At 47.6% G+C, this 27,317-nt stretch overlaps 1 protein-coding gene across 5 annotated transcripts; it reads right to left on the bottom strand.

The window, feature by feature from the left end:
• Window positions 1-353: 353 nt before the first annotated feature.
• On the bottom strand, window positions 354-26,813 carry PRPSAP1 (phosphoribosyl pyrophosphate synthetase associated protein 1). 5 transcript variants are annotated; one of them, XM_058817116.1, is made up of 11 exons: window positions 26,684-26,813; window positions 25,890-26,001; window positions 18,132-18,184; window positions 16,414-16,480; window positions 11,494-11,666; window positions 10,969-11,084; window positions 10,220-10,275; window positions 9,590-9,735; window positions 3,641-3,711; window positions 2,829-2,975; window positions 354-2,179 (listed from the first exon to the last, which is right to left on the bottom strand). In XM_058817116.1, exons 2-11 carry the CDS (start codon window positions 25,970-25,972, stop codon window positions 2,021-2,023), a joined length of 1,071 nt encoding a protein of 356 aa, XP_058673099.1. In that variant the 5' UTR covers window positions 25,973-26,001; window positions 26,684-26,813; the 3' UTR covers window positions 354-2,020. The 5 variants fall into 5 exon arrangements, with proteins under 5 accessions (XP_058673099.1, XP_058673100.1, XP_058673098.1 ...); XM_058817117.1 differs by lacking the exon at window positions 26,684-26,813 and adding an exon at window positions 26,524-26,682; XM_058817115.1 differs by lacking the exon at window positions 26,684-26,813 and having other exon boundaries at window positions 25,890-26,091.
• Between the last annotated feature and the right edge of the window lie 504 nt (window positions 26,814-27,317).

Here is a 27,317-nt window from a genome sequence, read left to right on the forward strand (position 1 = left end):
TTCTTCATAGACTCCTTCAGGGCTGTGTGTCAGTGGGAATGCACTGCAGCAAATATATTGTGGAGATTGCTCTCCTAGATTTTTAGGTATTTTAAATTTTTAAGTAAATGCTATATGAAATTGTTAAATTGTTAAATTTCAGCCTAAGCAATAGCTTAACAGCTTCTGCTGTTCAGTGCTGTTGAACTTTTGGGCCTAAACTGTTGGTCAAGTCTGGGGCTCAGTTTTGCAAGGGGGTCTGCTCTGAACCTTGTGACTCATCCTGTGTTTCCTTTTTATCCTTGCCCTTTCCTACCCTTCCCCTTCCCCCCCTCCCCAGCCTCAATGTAGATTTTTTGATTAATTTTGGGTTTAGATTTATTGGATTTCGATTTTAGTTTGCTTTTACCATGTTGTAAGTAGTAGAGTGAACCTTGCCAACAACTTTGTGGAACTTTCACTTCCATACTAAACCTGGTCTTGCTGATACCTTAGCTGGTGATTCTTTAAGCATCCATAAAACATTCACTCATGACAAAGGCCCAGGGCACACAGGCTCAATCCTCTGCTCTGAAACCTCATCCAGTTCTGCACATCCCTCATGGAATTTGACATGGAGGTTTAATCTGTGCTGGATACTGAAGGTGGCCCAAGCACTCCATGCCAAGGTTTGCCTGTTATTCAAGGTTTGTCCTGCTCAGTCACTGCTGGCCCCTTGGCACATTTTATATGTTGGAATGTATAAGATAACCAAAACTGAACAATAAACATCTCCTGTGCTGCTTCCAGCAGCTTTTATTTGTCCCTCACATCAGCAGACCAGTGGTGTAGGGTTTTTCTGGAGTGTGTTTGTCTCATCAAGGGGAAAGATCAGTTTGGGAGTTTATCCTTATATCATCCTGGAGACAAAGCCTTCCACATGCATCTTGTGCTGTTTCCTCAAGTGTCCCCTCCACACAAAAATTAGCATCACTCAAGAAAGGAGTGATCAGCCAGTCCTACTTCCCCATGGAAGAAGGCTGCAAGCTGAGCATTGTTACAGCAACAGCCCCACTGAACAGACACAGCAGCTCCTCAGTGGGCACAGCATTCATAGGAAGCACCAAAGCTGAAAAATCTTACACTTTTTATTGCAGGTTCAGTGTTAGTGTTTTGGAGAGCACAGCTGCATTAGAAGCAGATATTGTTCCAACTTCCCTTCCCCACAAGACTCTGCCACAAACTCAGCCCCAGGCAGCTCCAAAAATTGTGCCTGGTTTTGCAGTGCAGACAAGTGTCCCAGAGAGGAGCAAGACCCTCACGTGATTCATCACTGAAGAGCAATAATGATCCAAAGCTTGCAAAATGAAAAGGCCAACACATTATCTAGCACTCCTGCTCTGCTGGGACACACACAGGAGCCTTTCCCAGCTCCCTGCCCCAGGGATGGCAGCAGCCCTGCCAAGGGGTTGCCCTAAGCTGTCCTTTGGGATGTTCTGCTAACTGAGCTTTGATGAAAGTCCCTGCTCTGCTCTGCAGGAGAGGAGAGGCCACTGAGCTGGCACAGAGCTGCTGTTGGCTCAGCTCTGCCAGCAGCACAGCCTGAACATTCCCTTCCATGCTCTGGGGTGAGACACAGGCAGAAACAACCCCAAAGGCTGCTCTCACTGCCCACACAGCAATGAGCAGTCCCTGTTCCCTTCTCACAAGCTGACAGCTACTTCTGTTTAGCTTTTCTTTCTGCCCCTACAGGGCAAGAGAAAACACACTAAAAAAAAAAAAATCATTAAAGGAACTTAAAAATTCAACACCACCTCATTTCTCCATCTCTTTCAATTAAGGTGTAATTCCCCCCACTGCCAGTGGCCCCTTCTATTGACTTGTAAAGTGCTGGTCAGGTTGATTTTTTTTTTTTTTTCTATTAGATCTCACGCCTCAAGACCCTGAAAACCTCAACACTCCTACAAAAATAAACAGCTGTGTTATGCCTATGTTTTATGGTATTGCCTTTCCATGCAGATTTCCTTCTCTTGTGGAATCCAGGACAGGGGCAGGCTCAGGTCTAATCATCGACGGTGATGTTGCGGAAGAGATAAGCCATGGACTCGCCGTTGTGGATCCTCCTGATGGCCTCAGACAGGATCAAACTGATATCCACAGTCTTTATCTTGGGGCACTGCAGCTTCTGCACCTCGTGGGGAACAGTGTTGGTCACCACCACCTAGGGAGGGCCAGAAAGGAAAGGAAGTTGTGCTGCTGGAATGTTCACCCTCCCTGAGCAGCCACCCTGAGGGGTGTGTGCTGCTGCTCCACAGTTCAGGGGGAGAACTCCCTGCATATCAGGAAAAAAGATTAAAATAAATGGTCTCCCCTCTGTGACAGTCTGTTGAGGGGACCAGCATAACCAGCACTCTCCAACAGGCTGATGGGTCCACTCAGATCACAGGATCTATTACTGAGTGCATAACCAGCACTCTCCAACAGGCTGATGGGTCCACTCAGATCACAATATCTATTATTAAGTTTGAAATCCTGTCCTCTTCATGTACCAGCAGCCCCTGATCAGCTGGGGGAGAGGGGCTCACAGTGAGATGGCAGCCACACAGCCTCAGCTGCAGGGAGGGAAGTGTCCAGGCAGGGATGACTAATATTTTTGTTAGGGAGAAAATGCACTAGAGGGAAGCAGATCTGATCTGAGCAAGGATTAATCACACACACTTTTTTTCTGTGTGTGTTCCAGTGAAGAACCAGCTAACTGAAAGCACCTGATTAAATAAATAATTCCAGACATGAGCTACGTGCCTTGGGAAGGACATCAATTTGTGAGTTTTGGTGCCACCCCAGCTCTGCAGTCTGGAGAGCAGCCTCACCTCATCAATGGAAGATTCCTCTATGAGACGAGGGGCATCTGCTGACAGGAGCCCATGAGTTGCCATCACAAAAATCTTGTAGGCTCCACGCTCTTTCAGGATCTCTGCAGCAGCTACAAAGCTTTCCACGTCATCAATGATGTCATCCTGAGCAGAAACAGAAATAACATCAAACCCAGAGGTTTTCAGAGCCTGCAGGGCAGGAGTGGATCTGCAGGCTACTGCAGCTTTGGCCATGCACACAGATGAAAAATAGAATCCCTGTCTACTTCAGCTGCTGATGAGGACAGCCACGTGCATGACTAATCTGTGAATGCTATTTCCCTGGTTTAATGACCCTTTTGCTAGTGTGGAGAACAAATGTTGTGTCTTGGAAACAAATCAGTCCCTGCACATGCACTCACAGTTTATCATCAGCAAGGAGTATTTTTCCATGGGGCAGGAGCTGCATGTTGATTACTTACACTGCAGCATGGCATAGCAAGTAAGAGAGGCTTGGCAAGTGTTTTGTTTGGGGTTTTTTAACACTTCAGGAGTTTTCTGTGTGCCCTGGATTTATTCATTACTTGCAGACATCTGACACACAGAATCAAGGCAGCAAGGACATTTAAGGGCTTAAAGAGCTGAAGTGCAAATGGTTTTCAACAGAAAGTTGAAATAACCAAAGCTACCAACATTACTGGAGAAAAGAGTGTCTAAAAACCAGGTTCCCACTCCTACACCAGGCATCCCTGTGACCCTCAGGGATGGAAGAGCTGAAGCAAAGATGCTGTGAGGAAGCCACCCCCCACCTGTCCCCCTCACACTCATACCACGATGATGGCAATCCTTCCTCCAACGTCTCCAACCACAGTTATTGGCGGTTTCTCCTTGGCCATCATCACTAAAGAAAATGGAAAAAAAATAGTCCAGGTGACTCAGGCTTGAGTCAAACCCCCACAGTTCCACCAGACAAGAGGCTGAACCATTAAACATCTTACACTGATGCAGACACAGATGTGCTTGACATGATCCTGACACCCACCTAAGTGAGGAACTCATTTAACCATCATTTTTCTCCTCAAATGAACAACACTGCTGCATAAAGAGGAGATTCTGTTTCTGTGGGGATTTTGTACTGACCTCAGAAACAGAAAGCAACTCCAACTCTCTAACAGACCCCTGTGCAAGGAGAGTTACAAAGCAGCACCTGGTTTATGGGCAATATCAGTGACCTTCTCTGTGCTCCAGCACAGGACTTGAAAAAGGGTCCATTCCATGACTGGGAACAACAAATGGGCATTTTCAAGCAGCACCTCTCAAAGGGCAGGTGCTTTACAAGGTGCAATTTTTCACCTCTTGGACTCAATAAATCATCTGTAGGACCAGAGACTTGCAGTGCAGCTCATTTGCTTTCTCACATCACCAAACACAGAGGGGTCTTTGAGAGGGTGTAAGAACCTTAACACCACCTGCTCAGGCAAAGAATGCTTAAGGAAGTTTGCAGAAGCAAATTTGCTGATTATTTTTTAAGTGGATTAATGGAAAGAGTAGGACAAAATCCAGCTGAAACTCAGTTCAACAAGCTCAGTGCAACCAGCAATTGGATCAAAGCACACACTGACAGGCTGTGCTACCTGGCACACAGTGAAGAGATGTCCTGGGAAATAAGGTTCCATTCCCTCCTGACACTACTTTTGCACTGACAGGGTCCATGCAAAACCACACCCTGCTAAAATTCCAGCAGCATCATGAAAACACTAGAGATCTGAGATGCACTGAGAGTGTTCAGATGTAACACAGCCCTCAGACTTACACCAAACAGCAACCAAGCTCCAGCACAGGCCAGGGCCTTGCTGTCCATCTGCCAAACCTCTCACCTGCCATGGGGGGCTGGTACAAAACCCTCCAGCATGGAAAGGACACTGTGGTGGGCACACATGTGTCAGTAGGTGACAATCTGGGCTGATCTAACCACTGAAGCCAAGAGGCACCTCCAGCATTTTGTAACACTTACCTGGCCCACCTCCACACCCCACAGCCCTACTCTGTACTCTCCACAGTGAGTGCAAAGTGTCCTACCAAGGCACTTGGTGCCCCCCTCCTTTTGTAAGCTCAGGTCTTGCCAGGATTCTGGCCACAGAGGCTTCTCAAGTGCCTCAAGGAGTTCAGACAAAGCAAGATTTTGCTCTTTTAGGATAATCCACTTCAATGTAATACCTGAGCAGCAGGAGAACACACAAGGCATTGCCCAGCAAAAAGCCTGACTAAATATTGATCTCTGCTCTCCTCACCAAAAAAGTCTCACATCAAACTCCCCATCCTGCACAGCAGGATGATCCAGCAGCATTCCCATATCTCATCAGTGCCTGGGAATGCTGAGAGTGCAAGCACAGCTGGGTGAGTGACTCACACTGAGGGATATGATGAAAGCAATTATAAACACCACAACTTCCAAGATTCTTGTGTAGAGCTGTTCTTCACATCCATGACCTACTCCACAGGCTGGTTTGCCATAAACCTACCAAAACTGTATAAAAGGTGTCCAGTAATTCTGTTTTGCCCCAAGTCCCATCACTTATTGCCAGGTTTTGCAATTAAAGTCACAGCTACCTTGGACTGAAGAGTTAATCAACAGCTCTTCATGGCACAGACTCCTCAGCCTCCCTTGCATGGTTATTTCTGAGTCTCCTACCAAATGCAAAGTCACATCTAAATCCTGAAGGAAAAATATTCTTATGAGAAGGAAGATTAATTATAATAAATGAAGATTAAGCACCGCCAGAGATAAGCAGATCATAAATTCCAGTTCCAGGCACTACTGACCTGCTCAGATTAGCTATGAGTTTACTGTCTAGTCTGGACAGTAATAGAGCTCCTGGTGGGAGCTGGGAAGTATCAAAAGGATTCACCTGGCTGCCATCCCAGCCTCTGTGTGTATCCAGTGATGAGTGCCATCTCTGTTTACAACAGCCAGCTCAGGGGAAACTTTTACACAAATGGTGAACAGGCCTGGGGAGCTGAAATTCAGCACTGTTTTACTCACAGAGATATGGAGTTTCAGCAAATCAGTTTCCTTCTACTCCATGAAGGAAGCAGCCACATTCCTTGCTATGCTTAAAGGCTAACATGGCAACCAGCAACATTAGCAGTGCTTTGCATCTGTCTGGTTTTTAAAAGCTGTATTTCAATTTTGGTTTATTTTTAAAGAATGGTAGGCAACGTGTCGACCTACCCGGATCTTAAAGAGATGTTCTCCCTTTTCCTTGTTCAATTTTCTCTGCAAAAAAAAGAAAAAAAAATTGCAAGCCAAGGATCTACCCACAACCACATCAAATCTCAACTGCTCCAAGGTGATGAGAGTCTACACAAGGGTTAGTGCAGCCAGCTTCTTCTTCAGAATCTTTGAACATATCAAGATGTGCAAGTCAGAACTGCTACGAGGAGGTGCCTTGAGAAATGATTCAAATAATACAAGAATATTTTCTTCCCAGACACAACCCTCTACGTTTGTAGACAGAAGAGAACAGAAATAAGCCATGCTGGTATTTCTGTATGGTGTAACCCCTTGGATCATGTACAAGTTTGGTTTAAAGAGTTGCTGACATTTTCTGGAGAGTAAGAAAAGATGCTTGTGGTATCTGTAGCTTCTGAGGGGAAAAAAAAAAAAAAAGAGGAAAAAACTAGACCAACCACCATTTCTTTTTAAAACAAGAATTTCAAAGAACATTTTCATTCAGATGTGCATAACATACACCAAAGTACCACATGTTAAAGGCAGGATCACTGGCACTAAGAAAGAACATTCTCAGGTGTGTAAACATGTTGCTTTAATTAAGTGGTCAAAATCAGGTTAAGAAAGACTAAAATAAATTCTGTTTGGAGCTGACAGTGCAAATTAAAGTGACAATCACCAAGAAATATAATGCTGCATTTACATCAGAGCCTGGGAGCAAAAGGCTGCTCAAGAATGAAGTGTTTTGTGCAGAGATAACCTTGGAAGGACAGCAAACACCCCTGTGCCCAGCCTAAACACAGGCAAGATGGGGGTAGGGAATAGGAACAGAGCCACGGTCACTCCAGTTTCTCCCCCAAACTCCCTTTGTGGCAGTTTGCTGGGCTCTGGGATTCAAGCAGACCATTAGCTCTCTGTACAAAGTTCTGGAATGATTTAACAGATGGTTCCCCACTCTTTTCTCCAGGAAACAGCCAAAGAGCCCTCGTGCATTTGTTAAGGCACAGCCCCGAGCCAGCTGCAAGCTCAGAGACACAAAGGCACAAATCAAAGGGAATAACCTTGGAGTGACATCCTGCCCCCAAGGCTCTGATTCCAGGGGCTGCACTGCTGAGGGCTCTTGCTGCTGCTCCAGTGAAGCAGTTGAAGTGCAATTAGAAGCACCTCTGGCATTTTTCTGTTGTGGCTCCCTACATCACAATATCACATCAGGCCACACTCAGACAATAACTAAGCCATTACACTGCCTAGCACTCATTAATTAGAGGCACATGATCCCTGCTAGAACAGGGGGAGGAGGTGCATGCCAGGACACAGGGGCCCGGCCAGTTCAGCAGGAAGCCCATGGAGAATGGCACAGAGCATGAGCCATGGCTGTGGGGCTCTGGGGCTGCTCCCCAGCACAGGTCTCACCCCTCTCCTGCCTCTAACAAACTGTCTGGAGCTTCAGCTGCCAAGTCTGGGATGCTCCACACTGATCTGGTTGTAGCCCAGGGTGGCATGCCCCACAAGAAGTCTCAGGCACTCCCCAGGAACATCCCCAAGCTCCCACCTGCCAGGCCCAGGTTTGGTTGCTGAGCCAGGCAGACTCACAGACCACTTTTGTTTTGACAATCAGAGGGTGTGAGGGCAGTTTTGGTGTAAGGAAAATCCAGTTGTGAGCAGCAGCACGTGTCTGACCTTTCACAACCAACCACAGAACTGAACCCTGCTACACTCTGCCCTCAGAGCTTTCACCAGCAGGAAGGCAGAGCTGAATGAGGGTTTGGAATCATGTGACATTGAGGTGGGAAGATGCTTTGAAAATGCCTGAATTGGAGAAGAAATGAGGCACAGCAGAGGGGGTCAGCACAGACACCCACAGCACTGCCATCCCAGCTGCACTTTCAGAGACTGTGACACAACCAGAATGCACAGACTGCTTTTAGATAGGGATAATCTCAATTCTGCACCTCCAGAACCCAGCTCACTCAAAATCAGGCATCTCTCAGGTTAGAAAACTGCAGAGAAAAGCAACTTCTGCTGAGAGTTTTGGGCAAGTGTGCCTCACAATCCACCCCATGACAGAGCTGCCAAGCCACAGCTCAACTGTTTTACACTGTGCCTTAGGCACGCTGGGATGTAAGGTCATTGGTCAAGTGCTGAGTCTGTGCAGCAGGAGATAAAATAAGAAAGTGGTGATACACAGCAAATTAGTCTGTGTTTGGATAGCTGAGGACTGAAAACAATTTCCCATTGGATTCATAATTAAACTGGACAAGGGCACATTTCTGTGTGAACAACCATTTACAGGGTTCTCCAGCAGCACAACCTTCCACAGCTGAGCTTCTCTGAAGTGACATGGCTGGAAATAAAATTACAATCACATCAATTCCTCCATAGCAGACAAATGTCAGCTACTGATATTCTGGAGGACAGCATCCTCCAGAATAGGAGGGGAAGGAGAAAGTGAAGAATAACCATGCAAATTCCTGCTTTCCTGGACAGGCATGAAAAAATCCCCTTGTCAGAAGCAGAACAATAAAGCCCTAAACTACATTGCCAAACCCCACCTGCCCCTCAAGGCCCAAGAGGAGTTTCACCAGCAACAAAAGTACTGTTTAACTGATTGTACTGCAGTGAGACACAGCTGGGGTGATGTAAAAGGCCTACAGTCTTACCTGCCTCCCCTCCACAAGCTGCCCACTGACTGGCTGGATGTTCTCCCTAAATTTCCAAAGATTAGATGATTATCAGCAACCCAAACCACTGCTGGTGTTGCCACACACAGCAGCACACAGCCTTTCCCACGGGCACTTCTCAGCCACCTTCCTGCTCCCAATTTCTGTCCTGCCACCACCTGCCTAGAAAGCTGAAATCCTCCTAAAAGGGAGCTGGATTTTGATTGTACTGTTGGTATTTGGCTGCTGCAGGAATACAAGCAATCCTGAGGATGGCATTTCTCAGGACACAAAAGTTTCCTCTTTTTCTTTTGCTCTCAGCTCCCAAATCAATGGCAAGAGCTCCAGAAGCAAGTCAACAATGCTCTTGGAGAACCTACTCACCCCAGCCACATAAACCTCAAATCCTTGTCAAAACAGACATTGGAATATGATCATCTGGGTGCCAAGGTGAAGATTTCCAGCAGTAACAATGGCTGCAGAGAAGGGAAGACAAAGACCAGCCCTCCCCTCCCCAGTGGAGCCAGCAGCCTGCCTCAGTGGTTGTTATCTCATTACTTACACTTTTACATTCCCCTTGTTTCATCAGCTCAATGAATTCTGCTGCTAAACACTGTAAAAGCACCACCTTTATCAGAGGTTTGTCAGTCTAACACTATGGAGCAGGCAGAGCCATGGAGAAAATACTGCATGGCCATAAGGAGTTAAATAAAAACCCTGTGACCTCTCCCACAACTCACTGATATCAACCTTTCTATGAAAAAAAATCCCACTGGTCTAACTGCCTTTGGGTTGGTTACACCCACACAGATAAACCAACAGAAATTTCCCACCAAACTTTCCTTTTTTTTCCCTCCCAAAAGGTAAGCAGAGAAGCTTGATCTTACATGGCAGCTCCAGGCCAGGATGCACAGTTGCATTTTTGAGCATGGGAGGGGAGTGCCGCCCGTCGTCCATGTCCTGCTCGGTGCACTGAGCCTCGCCGTGGATCACTGCCAGCCCCAGGCGCAGCCTCTCGGCGTAGGACTGAGCCCTGCAAGACAAACCAGCCCCTCAGGGACCTGCTGGGCTCAGGCAATTCACAGCCCATCACAGCAAGGCTCCCCCACACCTGCAGCAAGCACGGGCTGCACCTCTGCGGCTGTTTCGCTGCAAGAAACCTCACTGGATGTGATTCTTCATTCCTTATTAATATCCCACTCTACCCCTTGGCTCCACCACAGGCTCTCCTGTGTTCCTTCCACATTTCTAATTTCTTTCTGAGATGGTCAGGCACTGCTGAAACTCCAGCAGCAAGGTGAACACCAGCTGAACCATTTCAGTGAGACTGCCAGAGTTACACCCATAGGGGTGGGAATACAAAGTTCTATCTGCACCATGTCCATCCCATTTCCAGCCACAAAAGAACTATGATTCTCAACCCATCTGCCACCCTCCCATACTTTCCCTGGTATATCTTCCACCAGCTCAGGTATTTTCCAAGTAACTTTTAACCAGCTAGCAAAGGATCCATTTACCTTTTAGCAGCACCAGGAGATTTGGCTACAATAACTGCGTTTCTGTAATCTGGAATCTGGATGTGATAAAAAGTTAATTAATTTTAAAAATATATTCTTCCTAGGGTGTAACTGGTTTGAAACATGGCGGAATAATTTCACCCATCCTCCTCCCCAGAACCAAATAATCATTCTGTGACAAGAAACCAGAGAGGAACTGCACTTGCTTCCAATTTGTGCATTCTGCAAAGGTGGGAATGTTCACTATGTTTAACCCTTCCCATATGGGGAAGCCTTGCTCTCTCCATGTGGGAATAAATCATCATCTTTTGCACATGGAGAACAAAACCTCCATGCCCTGCTCCCAGCCCTGCTGTGCTCAGCACTCCTACACTCAGCCCAAGACAAAGTCTATCAATAATTCAGAGCAGATAGAAATCCAGGACAGCACAATGGGAGAAGGGGAGCAGTTTAACAGGATTTCAGAGGTGATTAGAGGCAGAGGCACAAGTAGCATCTCTCAAATGGCACTAACTCCACAGAGAGCAAGCTTCTCTCCTGCTTGTGCTGCAGTTCAGTTTCTACCCAGTCAGAGAAGTGCAACATCTCCCCATGAAACATGCAATAGGTATCCCCTGAGAAAGAATTCATTAACAGAAGGATTGACCTAAACTGACACCATCACCTCTACTTAAGGACAGCCCCAATGCTGGCATGACATGAAAATGAGCTCAGACAAGTTGATATACACAGAACTAGAGTAACCTCACTTCTTCCTGTATATACTGAAGCAGGAAAGGGGATGCTCTCAGGTTGTCTACTGGAAAGCTGAAGAAGCCTTGGATTTCCTTTTGATGAAGGTCCATAGTGATAATGTGTGTTAAACCTAAGGGGGAAAAAAGACAACAATTTATTGAAAATATTCCCACGTGGCTGGAGTTCCTTCAACATCTCCATTTTCCAGACTGTTTTAGCTATTACTCAGACTATTATGCCTTGGCATAAAATAATCATGAACAGATTAACACAGAAAGTTCCACAGCCATAATGAGAAGCAGGCATGTGATGCCACAGCCCTGGGCTGACACTGCATTTCACTGTAACATTTCTAGGCCACCTCCCCAGGTGCAAGTTACAAAGAAACACAAGAAAGCTGAAGAAAATTAACTCCCTTAATGTGGCTCAAGATCTCAGCAACACATCCCCACATCAACCAGGAGAATGGAAGGGCAGATGAGCTCTGGGATGCCCAGCAGCACCAAACCTGCTGTGCTGCTGCTCCCTGGGACACTCACCTGCCTTGGCAAGCATTGAAGCCAGCAGCTTGCAGACTATGGAGCCCCTCTTCCTCATTTTGCTCTGTTTGCTGTAGGGGAAGTAGGGGATGACCCCAATGATGTTCCTGGCACAGGAAGTCTTCAGTGCATAGGCCATGATCAGCAGCTCCATGACAGCAGTATTCACATCTCTAGGAGATTTGAACACAATTCCAAATATCAGCAGGTGTTTTTCCAGTGCAACTCCTTTTCCATTTATACCCAGATTAGCCCTCACCAAAATCCCAAGGAAATAATGCTGCATCTCAGGCTAATGTATGCCAGACCCAGATTGCAGCCACACAGCTCCTTCCACCATGCCACAACAAATTACAATCAACACTTACACATACAGGACATGACACCAGCACTCAAGAGCTGTGGGCTGGAATTTGATTTTATATTCTAAAATAAGGTGAATGATGATTTCCCTCCATAATCTGACAAAAAAGGCTTTTGATAGAATTTACTTTGGAACAAATGTCACTTGATACAGTGTAATTTGAAATAAAATAGTCTTTTAAAGAAACAGCACACATGCAGCCAACACAACTTCATCCACACTGGATTTCTTAGGGTATTTTCCTCTTTAACAGTGTAAGGCAGGTTATTTTTCCTGCCTTAAGAAATGCTGCAATTGGAGCAGTATAAACTCCAGATATAGCACTTTGGTGGGCAACAGCATCTCCACACTCTTTAGCTGATCTAGAGATGGAAGGAACAGCAGCACAGGAAATGCTAGAGGATTGTTTCTTGAAAGAAAAAACAAACAAACAAAAAAGTAACCTAGGCAGAGGAATCACAGAAGATGCTGAGTTTGAGTATGCATGAGCACAATTGCTAATCCTGCAAAGGACACTCCAACAATCCCACCCTGCCCCTGAGTGCTGCTCAAATGCTCCTTGAGCTCAGACAGGTTTAGTGCTGTGGCCACTTCCCTGTTCCAGTGCTCAACATCTCTCTGGGTGAAAAACCTTTTCCTGATATCAACCTAAACCTCCCCTGACTCAGCTTCATGCTGTTTCCTCGAGTCCTGTCACTGGTCGTGAGACTGAAATATCCCATTTACAGTTTGCTCTCCCACAATGACTGGAGCGGCCCAGTAGAAGTGCATTAATCTGCATTTTAATTCATTTTGGGATGGGGAAAAAAAGCTAAGTTCCCTTTAGTTCCCCTTTATTTCTTAAGGCCAGCACCAAGAGACACTGTGTGCATCACCACAGGCCCTGTTTTCCTCCTGACACAGCTTCTCCAAATGCCCAGAGACATGACCCATGACAAACCTCTGACCATTTCCATTTCCCCACTGCTCTGCCCTCCTTTGGAAATTAACCTCCACTTGTGCCCCTTCTTTTGTCTCTGTTGTCCTGCTGGCCCCAGCAGCCTGTGCACACAATGCCATTTACACACAAGAAAGCTTTGTTGGCTCTGGAGCACCCAGCCAAGAATTACATAAAACACAGCCCCTTGCCACACAGGACAACAAAGAACTGTTTCTTCCCTTTGGTGATTTAGCTGTGCCAGTGGGGCTGGGAGAGAAGAAAAAGATGCTACTATCAGTGTCATACAAAAACAAAGTGGTCAAGCTGAAGCCTATTGAAAGTTCATCTGAGAAACTTAGTATTTTTCATCATTATTTTTCAACTTATTCTTTGAAAATCCATACATATTCACATGGAAAGGAAAGCAGGTAGAGAACAAGACTTGGGCTTCAAAAGGCACCAGCAGTCCTGGTGCTGCTGCAGGACACTGTGACAGTGCTCACAGGGGTCTTAGGATGAGGGAAGAGATGAGAATCTGACTCCATGTTTCAGAAGGCTTGATTTATTATTTTATGATATATAATACATCAAAACTATACTAAAAGAATAGAAGAAATTATTTCTTCAGAAGGCTGGCTAAGAATAGAATAAGAAGGAATGATAACAAAGGTTTGTGGCTCAGATTCTCTCTGAGCCAGCTGACTGTGATTGGCCATTAATTAGAAACAATTAACATGGGCCAATCACAGATGCACCTGTTGCATTCCACAGCAGCAGATAATCAATGATTACATTTTGTTCCTGAGGCCTCTCAGCTTCTCAGGAGGAAAAATCCTAAGGAAAGGAATTTCCATAAAAGACATCTGTGACAGGACACCAGTAGCCACATTGATGAGAAGTTATCCAAGGAGGAGACTTCTCCCAGCATTCAAGCAGGATCCCAAGCTGGACTCTGGGAGGCTCCTGCAGAGCAGCAGCCACAGGCACTGGGCAGAGGTGGATGTGTCTGTCTGTCCCTCCAGCAAGGCCCAGGGTGGGTGGGCTGAGATGGTTTCATGCTGAGCCACCACTGACCTGCTCCTCTGCAAGGGGCAGTGACCCCAGCCAGGGGCACCAGCTGGGAAAAATGACAGTGGTGGAGGAAGCCCAGCCCCAGCATCTCCCTGAGAGGTACCCAAGGGAGCACCCCAGGCTCCCTGCTGCACCCCAAGGGAGCACCCCAGGCTCCCTGCTGCACCCCAAGGGAGCACCCCAGGCTCCTTGCTGCACCCCAGGCTCCTTGCTGCACCCCAAAGGAGCACTCCATGCTCCTTGGTGCACCCCAGGCTCCCTGCTGCACCCCAGGCTCCTTGCTGCACCCCAAAGGAGCACCCCAGGCTCCTTGCTGCACCCCAGGCTCCTTGCTGCACCCCAAAGGAGCACTCCATGCTCCTTGGTGCACCCCAGGCTCCCTGCTGCACCCCAAGGGAGCACCCCAGGCTCCTTGGTGCCCTCCCCATCTCCAGCCCTGAAGTCATGCTCAGTTAGTTACTGCTGGAAGGGCTGAGCCAAGACCTCACACAGGGGTTGGCAGCTCATCAGCAGGACACTCAGAGACAGCTCAGCTGTCCCCCACACCCTGCCTGCCACACCAGAGCTGCTCCTGATCTCTGCCTGGGCCCCCCCTGACACCCCTGCTCTGGAGGCTGAGCAAACACCCTATGTGAAACTCTCCATGGGCTTTGCAACAATCAGCACCAACACTCAGCACTAAAAGGCTCCTTTTGCCTTTATGGTACCACAAAATCACCAAGCCCTTCATTTTTCTATTCCCTAAACATGAGCTATTTGATTTTTCCCTCACACAAATGCCAGTCCACGCACCAGTCTTGGATGGTAACTGTCCTTGTCACCCTTTTTTTGGTTGTGCTACAGCTTCTGTGACAGAGAGCCTGTATCAAATATTCAGGTCTTTCTGTGATCTCTGTGCATTTAAAATGCAGACTGTGAATTCACACTGCAGCATAACAAGGTTGTTTTTCTCTCTACTAACAAGTCCTAATATTTTCTTTTCAAACCACTACTGAGTGTAGAAGTCTTATTCTTAGATTATTCCCCACAGTTGTTATTTTGACTCTCCTGAAAAGCTCCCTGAAAGCCACTGCAGAACAGAGATGTCCTTGAACCTGTCCTCTCCAGCAATGCAGCAAGGCACAGCTGCAGTTCAGGAATGAAAGATGACTTGGCTGCACAACACTGGCTCCTCACCTGGAGGGCCTTGAACATTCCGGCTAAAAAAGATCCATTTCTTGGCCCAAATCACTGAACTCAGTTAATGGAAAAACAAGGGGATCAACAAGTTAAAACCAAAGGGGAGGTTTTCCCCTCCCAAAACTGCTCCTGTCCCCAATGCCCTGAGTTAGCTCTCTGAACACTTGATCTGTTTCATGTTTACACAGCTCTCAGTTACAGGTTATTCCAGAAAACTCCTTCACAAGGGACAACAGAATGGCACCATTCACCCAAAACATAATCCTGCAGCAGGGGATTTTCATCTTGCAGAGATTTAGCTGCTCCCTGAGGGAAGAAACACTTGGGACATCTCTCTGGAGAGAGATGAGCCCTAGGAACATGTTTCTGCCTGCAAGAGGAATTCCAGAAGTGAGTAAGCTGCTCTAGGAGTCCTACTGATTTCTCTGCAACAGGCCAAGCATTTCACAGAGGAAATGAGCTTCAATTCTCAGTGGGCTCTACTTCTTTGGCAAGCAAGGAAAAATCCTGTATCCAGGCAATTCTGCTCCCTGCTACTTTTGAGCTAAAATTAAGCTCTGCTAACTTATTACTTCTTGTGATCTCCAAAATCTGAGCAGAATTTGGTAACTTGGAAAAAGCTATCAGAGCAGGAATGTCCTTGGTTTGTTCATATCAATACCTCATCCCTGAAAACAGCACCTCCTCTATTCACAGTAGGTTAATTTGAAGTTATCATTTATTTGTAGGCTCCCTTCCCTAGCATTTATTTGTGGGCTCACTCTAGTGCTGTTCCTGAGGCAGCAGGCAGCAAGGTTCCTGGGATTACCCATGCTTTTCCAGCCCCCTGCTTATTTGCAGCACTTCTCTTACTGCAAGCCTAGAACAGCCCAAAATAAAACCCAAAAAGGCCCACCATCATCACAAACTGTAAAAGCACAGGAAGGAGGCTGTGGAATTCCACCAGTTCAGTTTCACACCACTCCAGCAGAAGGAGAAGAGTAATCCAGCCTGCAAGGAAAGCAGCAGCTGCTGTTTGATGGTGGCTCTGCTGCTTGGTGGTTGGGAGGCAGAGGAACTCCCCCATCCTGGGATGGAAATCCAGTCAGACATCACCCAACAGCTGAGCCTGCAAGGCCACAGAGCAGGGATGCTTCAGTGGAAAGAATCAGTCACTCTGCTCCTGCCTCAAGTGACACACTCCAGCTATTTGATGGGAAGCTGCAACCAATCCCCTGGGAATGTTAACAGCTTAGCACTATGTGAGCCTTAATCTCAGTCACAGCAATGACAACAGTGCAATTCCACTGCTCATTGTGCTGCTTTACAGTGAGCAAACCACTGAACCATCCTGATCCAGGCATCCAAAGCACATCCCAGGTGCAAACCTGAGCCACAAGTGCCTCACCTGGGGATTGTCTGTATGATGAAGATATCCTGTCCACGGACAGACTCTTTTATTTCAACTCTTGTTTCTGCAAAGGATGGAATACAGAGTCAGATTTGTTTCCAAACATCAGGTTGACAGTGACAACACACCATGCTACAGCAGGAACCTTGCCCCCTGGTCAGGGCAGGTGAGGACTCACTCTTCTGCCCTTTGTGCATGCACATACACACATGAGCCAAGTGGATTTTCCAAAGGCTGGACCTGGGTACAGTTGGCATAACACACCAGTGAGTTAGCTGTATTTACAAAGCAAAAGCAGGTTGAATCGCTGTTTATTTTTTTATAGAATTTAGAATTTTAGAATTTAGAAATTAGAATTTTAAAATTTAGAAGACAATTTACCTAACTCTCAATGAGAAATCATTTTCACACTTCCATGGAGGGCTGAGAGCTGTAAACAGCACATTCATTAGTGAGCAGTTAACCACCCAAGGCAGAACAACCTTCAGTACTTCCAAGAAGGTAACTCAGCACTTTTTGCACTTTGCTCTTTCAGCTTACCATGAGATCAGCTCCAGGCTGGCTGGAGAGCTCAAGGCAACACCAGCAGCACCAAGCTCAGAGCAAGAACTTCCCAATCTCAAGACATTCCAACACTGACACAGGCTGGAGGTCTGGGTCTCTGTTGAGCACCACCCCTACAGTCCCTGACTCAAATGCAGAAGCTGAGCCTGGAGCAGCTCTCAAAGCCAAACAATAACTGCAGGTTTCCCAAGGTGCCTGCCTCAGCCATTCCCTTCCCACACAGTCCTGGCTGGAGGGCAGGGGTGAGGAAAAGGCGAGACAGCTCCTCAGCTGTGCAATTCCAATTGCCTTGGCCTGGCAGTGACCCTACAGGACTCTGCTGAGAGCACTCATTTGCTGTGCAATGATGAAAAACGACTTCAGACCTCAGAGCAAGCAACCTGATTTAAAACTAAGCCCAAAGGGCAACGAGCTCTCCTGGGCAGGAATGCACCAGCCAGCCCAAGCATAACCACAGCAGCTCTCCCACTGTGAGGCCCATCCTGGCTGAAACAGCAGCAGCACTCCCACAAATCCTCCATCCCTTCCTCCAGTCTGTAGCAGCTCTCTAGTTCTACTCTCTCTTGCAAACAAGGTATCAGAGGTCTTGAAACAGTAAATGACTCTTGGCCACAGAACTCTGCTGGCCAATACCTTTGTGTTTTAGTCCAGCATCTGAAAGTGGTCACTTGCAGAGTATTAACCTCCTTAAAAACAAAAGCAACCTCCAAGAGGCATTTTCCCCAGCACAGCCATGAATTTGCACTTTTAAAAGCAAGGGCAGCTGTAAATTCTGTGTGACAGGGAAGGGCTGAAAGAAAGGGATAATTTAAAAGCTCACAAGGCAGACACTGAAAAAGCAGGGCATTACTTTTAAATCTGGAGATATTTTGCTCAGCATAGGAGCATAAAAGATTTGGCAGCAGCTAAAACCCGAGGCAGAGCTCTAGAGGAGAGTTTGCAGATGGGCAGACAAACAAGATAACCAGGGAAAACAAGAAACATGTTTAATTGCCTTGTCCAAGGTCAGCCTTGGAGGTTTAGCAGTGCCAGGAGCAGCAGTAACATCACAGCTGAATCACTGCACTTCTTAGACAGGTCTGGCCAATGGAGGTGCCCAGCATTTCTAAGATTACCTCAAAACAGTTGCAAATAGCAGAGATTTCTCTTACCTCCATTGGTTTCCTGGTACACCACAGATTTCCCCAGCTCAGCACCGAGACGCCTGCAAAGAAGAAAAGGACATTAGACATGGAGAAATGGAGGAACCAGCAGTTTGTGCTGCCAAGCAGGACTGGACCAGATCACACACCACCAAAACACAGCTCTGCCCATGAGGGAGCTGAGTGAGGCAGCCAGGCTGCAGAACTACATCATCCTCCCTTCCCTGGGGGTCTCCTTCCCTCTGATGTCCCTGGGACACAGAGCTCTGCAGCAGGTTACTGCTGTACCCAGAGCTGTAGGAGTGACCACAGGCTGTGATCCTGATGGCAAAGGACACCTTGCCAGCCTCTGCAATGCCCCCTCGGGCAGGTCTGATGTGCAACTAGAGTTCAATGATTTACTCAGACTCAATTAACGGCACCTGAGTCACTTCTTTTGACTCCCACCTCTTTTCCTTTTTCTCCTTGAACCTTCCTTCTGAAATAACTCAAATGATTAATGAGATTTTAACTTCAGTTTTTTTTATTTTATCAAATTACTCCTTCCTTTTCTCAAATATCAAATCTACAACACTCATCGCAACAAAGATTAGTCACCCTCCTTCTCTTTTTCATTTCTTTCTTACAAAACAAAGACTGACTTTGAAGAGCATTTTAAAAGGCTCCAAAATGCAGACTTTTCCCTCAGGTGACACTTCAGTATTTAACTGTACTGACAAGTAATCTACTAGTAAGTACTTAAAGACTTTTGTGCTTTAACCTGAGCCTCAGAGACCCTGCAGCAGTGGAGATGCTTTGGCCAAGTGAGATGGAGTGGGGCAATTCCCTCCTCTCCCAGGATCTGCTCTGTGGCCATGGCCACACAATGAATTAGGAAACAGTTTATGCCTGAAAAAGACCTTTGTTCACCATGCTGACTGTGGCAGCAATTTCCTGCCTGCACTTGTACTGTATTTACCTGGATATTTGCCAAAATTCTGCAGATCAGGCCTAACTCCAAATAGAAGAGTCCATATCTTCTGCTGGGTTTTTATCTGGTCTACAGCCTTCAGCAGTTGGTCTCACTCCATCTCCTCAGCCACTAACTCAGCCCTGCACTTCAATTGTCACAAAGATCTGTGCTGTCAGAAGTGAAAGCAACACAGCCTGACCCTGGCTTGCTTCTGTGCCATCAGCAACTGCTGGGCTCAGCTGTGAGCCAAAGCTGGAGGTCCCAGCTGAAGCTGGCCTGGAGAGTGTGCCTGGGACAGCTGAGATAACAGACACTCAGATGCCATGGGATACGTTTGCTTAGCTGGCTCCAGAGCACGTCCTGGCACACACCCCCTGCCCACTGAGTGTCTGGCAGCACGTTTTGCAATGGCTGGGCTGGTGACTAAACTGCCACCACGAGAGCTGGACGTGCCAGACTGTCACCAGCCCTGCTCAGGTACCAACTGCAGCATCCCCTGCAGCCAGACAAGTCTCACAGATCTCTGCCTGGGCTCCTCTCAGCTCAGCTGGGTTAAAACTTGCAGCTGCAATGCAAAGGCATCCTCAGTATCTTCAGTGTCAAGTATAAGCAAGCCTGGGCACCTCAGGGCCAGACTGACACAAGAGGTGAGTTTTGCAGGTGGGATCTTGCTGTCCTGATGAGGACAGTCTGGCATCTGCAAGCACCAAGCTTAGTCCTAATCACTGCTAAGGCATCTGAGTCCAAACAAGCTCAGAAACACACACCCCCACCCCAGAGCAGTGTGTGATGGGAAATGTTTAATGACTCACACTTGTTCCTCCACAACTGCACAGCAAGTCCTGCAAGCTCCCCTTGGAGGCATGTGTGCCCTGACCTCACTGCAGACAGCACAATCCCACCTCAGTACTGGGGAAAAGAAATCCATTGGAGAGGCTGTGCAAGTGCTCTTAGTCAGCCCTGCATCTCAAGGCAGGAAGGAAAGCTTCAAAACCAGTCCAGGCAGACTCATCTCAACAAAACAGCCCTTGGAAGGTGGCACTTGCAGTGCTAAGTGCTGGCAAACAAAACCAGATTTGTGGTGCTCAAGGGAAAATGCTCTCATGTTGTACTAGAGGAGGTTTAGATTGGATATTAGGAAACACTTCTTCCCTGAAAGGGCTGACAAGCCTTGGAACACACTGCCCAGGGAAGTGGGAGTCACAATCCTTGGAGGGGTTTAAAAGACATGGAGATATGGCACCTTTGGCAGAGCTGGGTTAACAGCTGTGCTCAGTCTTAAAGCTCTTTTCCAACTTCATGATTCCATGATGCAGCCAGCAGAAAGCAGAGCCCAGTGCTCTCCTACTCAGCACAGAGCAGCAATGCAGTTTGTGTGCTGCTGAAACAAGAAATCACAAGTGCAAGTTTGCTCCCACGGCAAGAGGAACTAAACCAGCCTGGCTTGGGGCACTAAAACAGCTCAGTTGTCAAACCTGGGTGCAGGGAGCAGCAGACACAAGGCAGATGCCAGCTTAGGAAAATGAGCAGCTCTAGTCAGACAATAAATCCCAGCTCTGCTCCAACTGTTGACTACAAGTAAACAAGAGCAGTGGATATGAGATAAAACTGCCCACGAAAGTCCCAGAGCAGCCCTGCCTGCAGCACTCCAGAGGAGCCACAGGCACAGCAGGATCCAGAGGCAGCTCCCCCAGAGCAGCTGAGGTATGTGCACCCCAAGGGCACACCTGGCACCAAATCCCCTCCTCCAGGCTTCAGTTAGACAAGGTATCAGCCAGGGAAGGAGTCTGATAAACCCTGACTGAGTCAAGAACAATAAAGAGGGGAGTGTTGGTACAATTCCTGCTGTGAAGCACCAAATTCCAGAGGACTTTATGAAAAGAGATATTTGCATGGAAGTCAAGGGCAGGGCACACACACAGCCTGGCAGCAGCCAGAGTTCAAAGATAAATTTCCTCTTCCTATTACCTCTCCCTTGTTTTCTCTTCCATCCCAAATCTTTTCTCTCAAAATCCTCTCCATCCTGAAGCTCCCAACTGGCTGTTGCTTTAGAGGATAGAAGAATTGAATTGAAAGCAAGAGCTGTTTTCATCCAGCTCCAGGACTAACAGCATAATCACAAGAACCTGGGCTACCACAGTTACTGATCACTCCTCTGCAGACACAGGCAGAGCTGCCCTAGGACAGAGAAAGTGGCACTGCAGGTAACCCAGACCACACACCCAGAGAGATAAAGCTGCTTCTAGGAAAAATAACATTTTAAGTCCTGCAGATAAATCACATCTCCAAGCAAAATAAGCTGCTATCCTCACACTAGCTCCATCACTACACCAACTCCTCTGGGACATGACAGCATCTAAGAGAAAAAAAAAAAAAAAACAAAACAAAACAAAACTCTTTATGGCTTTAAAAATCTTACTCAGAGCGTTTGGCCAGTAAAAATTCCTATTGATCTGGAATCTGTAAACACTGCCCAGGAAGGATGATCTAACTTTCCGCAGTCTCAAAACATGCCAAGAGGATATGAAGCTGGGAATACAAAAGTGTTTATAAAACATGGCTCAAATTCACATCTAAATGCAAACAGCTCAGGAGTCACCTATGGTTTAATGAGGAAGTGACACACTGCAGCATTTTAGGAAACATTGTATCAGACTGGACTTTAAAATGCTCCGCTGAAGACTCAAAAATCACTGTGCCAGGCTCTTGAGACAAAGGGCAGCCAGGGAGACTCCACGTTCAGCTGTATCAATTTCAAGGGGCAGATGTACTCACAGCGTTCTGTGCCATCAGAGCCTGTTTCAGTGCCCTCAGAAAGGCTGTGCTTCCTTGTCCCCTTCTGTGACCAGAATCCAAGACATTTGTCAGGTTATCTCCAACGGAGCTTCTGGCCAGCTCACAGCACAAACATTCCATGTGAAGAGAAATCTGCACTCAAAGCTCTTAATTACAATATTTTATTTTGGCAATATCCTCTTCATTATAAGCACTTTCCCTGGTCTCAGCTCTGCAAACTCCCAACTCTCCCCACATGTACAGACTCCAGGACTGGTGCAGACTCAGGAGGAGCTGGAGCAGAGGACAGAGGGTCTGTGCTGTGCCTGACTGTGGCCAAATCAAGCCACAGTCTGACTCTGAATTGCTTTTCAAACTTGAACAAATCTTTAAATAAAGATCAGTCATGGTCCAGCCAGCACAATGGCAGCTCTGCTGTGCACTTCCTAATCCCCCAGTATGAGAACAGCCAGGAAAGGAAAGGGAATGGCAGCTTCCTGGATACAATCTGTTGAGATATCCTTAAAACTATCTGAGCTCTCCTTTGCCCCTCTCCATCCACCCAGCACAACTGGATATTTGAAGAAAAGTCCCTACAGCTCATCTGTCACTAGAATCACTTGTTGCAGCCACACCAAAGCCATGCAGCCCAGCTAGTGGCAAACACCAGGCAGATCTTGCTCTGCTCCCACCAGCCCACTCCTGGCGAAGGAACCTCCCCTAAAGCTGTGCTGGCCAGCACAGAAAGCTCCACATGAGCCCAGCCTGCTCATCCACATTCTGTGCTCCACCTGAACAGCACAGAGATGCTCTGACTCCCCTCTGCCACCCTTTTATTGACCTAAAGAATACATTTCCTACCAGAAATCCCCCTTCAGCTGAGGGAGGCTGCTGCAAGTCCTCTGAATGTACACTCTCCCCCCAAAGCAGGGCTCCCCTCCCACCCAGTCACAGAAAACACCACCCTGGGTTTAGTGCTGTGACCCAGCTCCCTGCAGCCACAGGTCAAAACACAAATCCCCATGTTCTCCTAATTCCATGTTGTTTAGGCTCATGGCAATGCTTTATCTTCAGATCACCAGCATTTTCCATGCTGCAAACTGAGTGAATCTCTGGAATACTCACATCCAGGGTTGGCAGTGAGACAGTATCACATCCCACATCACAGAGCTGCAGGAGCTCTGGGAGGCATTAGCAAGATTCAATCACCACCCCCCTCCAAGCCAAACACATAAGCAGTGAGTAGAATCTAATATTTGCACCTGCTGAGCCAAGCACTGCAGTCAGAGGGAGATCTAAATGCATCTGTTGGATTAAAGATCAGAAAGATTTCCTAGATCTCCCTCCCCCCCCAGCACAAAGGCCCATTGGGGACCAGAATTAGGACGCATTAGGTCACAGAAATTATCTTACTCCCCTGAAAATGCAGTTTGTAATCAGGTCCCAAGTCTCCTAATTACAGCAAGAGTTTTCTTTCCATCATGGAAAGAATTTTAAATAAAATAATCATCACTCTCAATTTATAAGGGAAAAGTAAATATATGCGTTTATTTATGTTTCAGTGGTGCTGAATCTAAGGAACATCTCCACTATTTCAAGTTTCACAAGGTCTTCATAATCCAGAACCATCTCCTCTCCCTGGCAGTCACTACCACCAAGTAAAGCTCTGAAAACCTAAAGTGAAAGTAAAACTGACCATTTATCTCTGTCCCATAACTATAGAATGCTCAAGGGGAATGATGAAGATCAGAACTGTGCCAGAACATGATGCTCAGAGCCTGAAATGAAAGCAGCTCTGGAAGTTCTGCAGAAAACAAAGCAAGGAGATAAATCAGGTGTCTGAAAGTTGGGCAGTGTCACACTGCTCCTCTCTGGGCTTGAGATTTTAAAAAGGATAAGTCAGAACCACTCAAGTAGAGATCTTAAGCTCACACCTACAGGTAAAGGACAGAGCTCAGATGGACAGGTGTCTCAAGGGGCCCTCCTAATATTGTGTGTTGTTTTAAAGTTCTTTTAGTACTTTTACTCAAGGTCATAAAAAAACTTTAAAAGGAACGCACAATATTAGAGGACAGACTCACCCTTGTAAGATTGCTCCAACTCTATTTAAAGGTGCAACTGACCTCCCCAGCAAAGAACAGGCTGAGATGTGAGATGGGGGAAAGGCAGCAGCCACGCATCTTTTGCAACCTGAAAGAACAAGGGATGTGTTACAGATCAGCTGAAACAGCCCTTGAGCTCCCAAGGGAAGGCAGTGCAAAACCACAGCACTAGATGCTGAAAATACCTTTAATTTTGGGAGACTTTTTACTGTGGGCTAATCTGTACTGCACAGAGTTCCAGATTTTGCACCCACAACAAAGATAAATGTCCTTAAGCCTCAATTAAACAGCAGCTGTGTGTCACAGGGCTGTGCTTGTGCCACCACCAGAGCATCCAACATCCATCCCACTGATGGCAGAGGCAAGGCAGAAACCCCACATTGCTCCTACTAGAAATTTACTTGGTGAGAGATCAAGGAGGGAGGGGAGAGGTCATTCTGGATCCAGATCCTGCTTCTTTCCCCCTCAGAGCATCCCTGGGATAACATCAGCACACCACCCCAGTCAGCACCACAGCCTGGGGAAGCCTCTGCATGTCTCTTCTCATTTCATCTCTAAAAAGAAGGGAGATATTTTTAAGACAAAGAGCAAGGAAGAAAGATGGCCTGTTTGCTCCTCCAGTCCTGAGAACTGGGAGCTCATCCCCAGGGGAATTCTGTTGTGCTATATTGATGCAACAGAACAAGCCCTCCAGAACTCTGTTCCATCTGCTGCAGCAAAACTTACTTTTATAGAGAGATATATTAAGTTCAGAGTTCAGTGAAAGAACTGACCAAAGATAGCAAGAATACATGAGCCAAAAAAAAAAAAAAAAAGCTTTCCACTCCCAAACACAAGGATTTTCCTCTTAGCCTCACACTTGAAGAAGTTCATCACTATTATCCAACACACCACCCAGCCAAACAGCCAAGTCAGCTCTGTGGAGATAATCTGTGCTAAGGACTGAACACTATTTATTAAGTGAGCAGGACAAACAGCAAAGTGTTTTCATAGTTTAGGGTGGCAGCACACCTGTACTTAAGTCCTACTTCCAATTTAAACACACCCTTGGAGATGGGAATGGGACACAGACACCTACAAAGGATAACTGGGATGCTGTAACCTGCAGCAGGGAAATAAGCACTGAGACCCCTCGATTTTGGGATCAACTGCCTATGAAAAGTAGCTGAGAAACAGCATAAAGAAAATCCAGACCCTGTTCTAAGCTGACAGCCCAATACACAGATACCCTTCTCAGAACAGTCCCTTCGGCTGGGACTGCTCCAATTTGAACCAAACTCATTCAACCCCAAAGTTCAAGTGCTGGGGGAAACTCAGAGCTCTGTGCACCAAAAGCCCCATTTTGGAGGCAGCTGTGACACCCTTCACTCAGCAGGACCCAGCGCACCTGTCCCGGACAAGACAAGGTCAAACTCTGCCTAAACTGATGGGGTGAAGAAAACGGGGCAGACTTTTACCCCGCACCAAGCAGCACAGGCTGCCCAGCTCTCCCAAATCCGCTCTGGTCAGCGCAAGGTGCGGTGCCGATGTGCACATGGACACTCCCCTTGCCCCAAGCACCGAAGCTGTTGGGAAAACAAGGTCAGGAGTCGGAGAAAGTTTTGAGCATCTCCCAAAACTGCTCAAACCGCTTTTCTGAGGTTTGTCCGGCCAAGTTTCGCCTCCTCCCTCCCCAAAAGTAACAGCTTTTGCTGCAGCCCAGCCTCTCCAGCAGTGAAATGGACGTCAAAGAAGGGAGCAAGCGGCGGGTCCATTTCCATCGCTGGCTCAGGCAGAGCTGGTGAAGATTCTCAGTGCAAAATCTCCACAAAGGTGTTCGCAGGAGACGCCTTGGCAAGGCGGGGGGATGCCAGAAGCTTCTCCAGCCGCTCGGGAGGGCTCCTGCCCGCGCAGGGGAGCGATGGGGGAGAAAGAAACTTGAAAGGGAAGGTAACTTACTCCGTGATCTTCTTCGCCAGCTCGGTGGAGGCTGCGGTGGAGTTGGCCGAGAAGACCCGGTAGCCACTTCTGGCCGCGTTCATCGCCAAAGAGTCATGCAACCCCCGGGGAGCTCGAAAGTGAGAAAAAACAGATTTATAAGGCAACAACAGCTTCCGTGGCATCCTTTTCTTTCCTCTCCGCCGCGATCACCGCCCCTTAAGGGGTGGGGAGGAGGAGGGGGAGGAGGAGGGGGAAGAGGAGGGTGGGGACCCTTCCGCTACCTATGGACTTGGTGCTCCATTCCTGCGGCAAAGTATGAACGGGAGGGTGGAGATTATGATTATTAAAATAAAATGGAGCAGCGGCTGCCTCGGGGAGCAGAGGGGTATACAGGCAACGGATAATCCAACCCCACCCCACACCCACCCAGTGGCCCCTCATGCAGGAGGGGAGGGATGAGCCCAAAATGAGGGCGGGAGCAAGGCGGAGAGGGGCTGCCTTGGCTGGAGAAGGTGCGGGTGAGCTGAGGGAGAAAGGCTGGGGGGGTTCTTTGTGATGCAGCAGGGCTGGACCGAGGTGTCCGTGGCAGGGTAGGAAGTCCCTGTGAAGGGGGAGGTCTCTGGGGGGGACGGTCCCATCCCGCTCCCCTCACCCAGCCAAGCACGTCCCGCCACCCGGCCAGAGCGGCGCTCCCTCCGCCGCCATCTTCTCGGCGGGAAAAGCCCGCCCCCGCCGCCATCTTAGGTGAGGGCGCCGCCGCCGCACTCCCCGTCACGGCGTCCCCTCACCGCCTGCCCCAACTGCGCCGGTACCTCGGGAGGACAGCGGCAGAAACGTCCCTCCTCGGGGGATAAGTACACTTCCCGCTGCCTGAGGGCGGTTCACAGCGCGACTGCCTCCCGCTTGTGCTCGGCGGTGAGAGGCACGGGGTGTAGGCCGTGGCTGAAGTGCCCGTGCCGAAGATGGCGGCGGGGGAAACGGAAGCGCGGCAGCGGCGGCGCTCGGGCCCCGCTCTGTGGCGGGGGCGGCGGGAGGATCCGCCCGGGCCGCGGCTCCCGCACCTCCTTCCTGAGGGAACGCTCCGTGCCCGGCGCTCCGCTGTCCGCTCTGGAATCCTCACGGGTACAGGCACTCAATGGCTTAGTTAAATAGGAAAGGTCAGCTCCAGCCCATCTGGCAGAGCGCTGGGCTGACCTTTCCATGCACTGAGAGTGTGCTTATATATCTATAATAACATCTATAAATGAAATATATTAACGCGTATATTATAAATAATATACACTTTTATAGGTAAAATACATAGCGTGTATAAAATATTAAATATATAATATATAGTGTGCATATCACATATAATATGCATAATATACATTATATTATATATTAAATATTATACACATGTGTATAAATAGTAATTATATATAAAATATATGTTATATGCATATAATA

This window comes from Ammospiza caudacuta, chromosome 19, assembly GCF_027887145.1.
Source record: "Ammospiza caudacuta isolate bAmmCau1 chromosome 19, bAmmCau1.pri, whole genome shotgun sequence".
NCBI classification, from domain to species: domain Eukaryota; kingdom Metazoa; phylum Chordata; class Aves; order Passeriformes; family Passerellidae; genus Ammospiza; species Ammospiza caudacuta.

Bases quoted from the DNA above. Each gene is read 5' to 3' on its own strand.
- PRPSAP1 (XM_058817115.1), bottom strand. From the start codon at position 26,053: ATGCCACGGAAGCTGTTGTTGCCTTATAAATCTGTTTTTTCTCACTTT. The intron at 16,481-18,131 runs GTAAGAGAAATC...CATCCTTTGCAG, and splicing joins GTACCAGGAAACCAATGGAG to AAACAAGAGTTGAAATAAAA. The intron at 11,085-11,493 runs GTGAGTGTCCCA...TTTCCCCCTTAG, and splicing joins TTCAATGCTTGCCAAGGCAG to GTTTAACACACATTATCACT.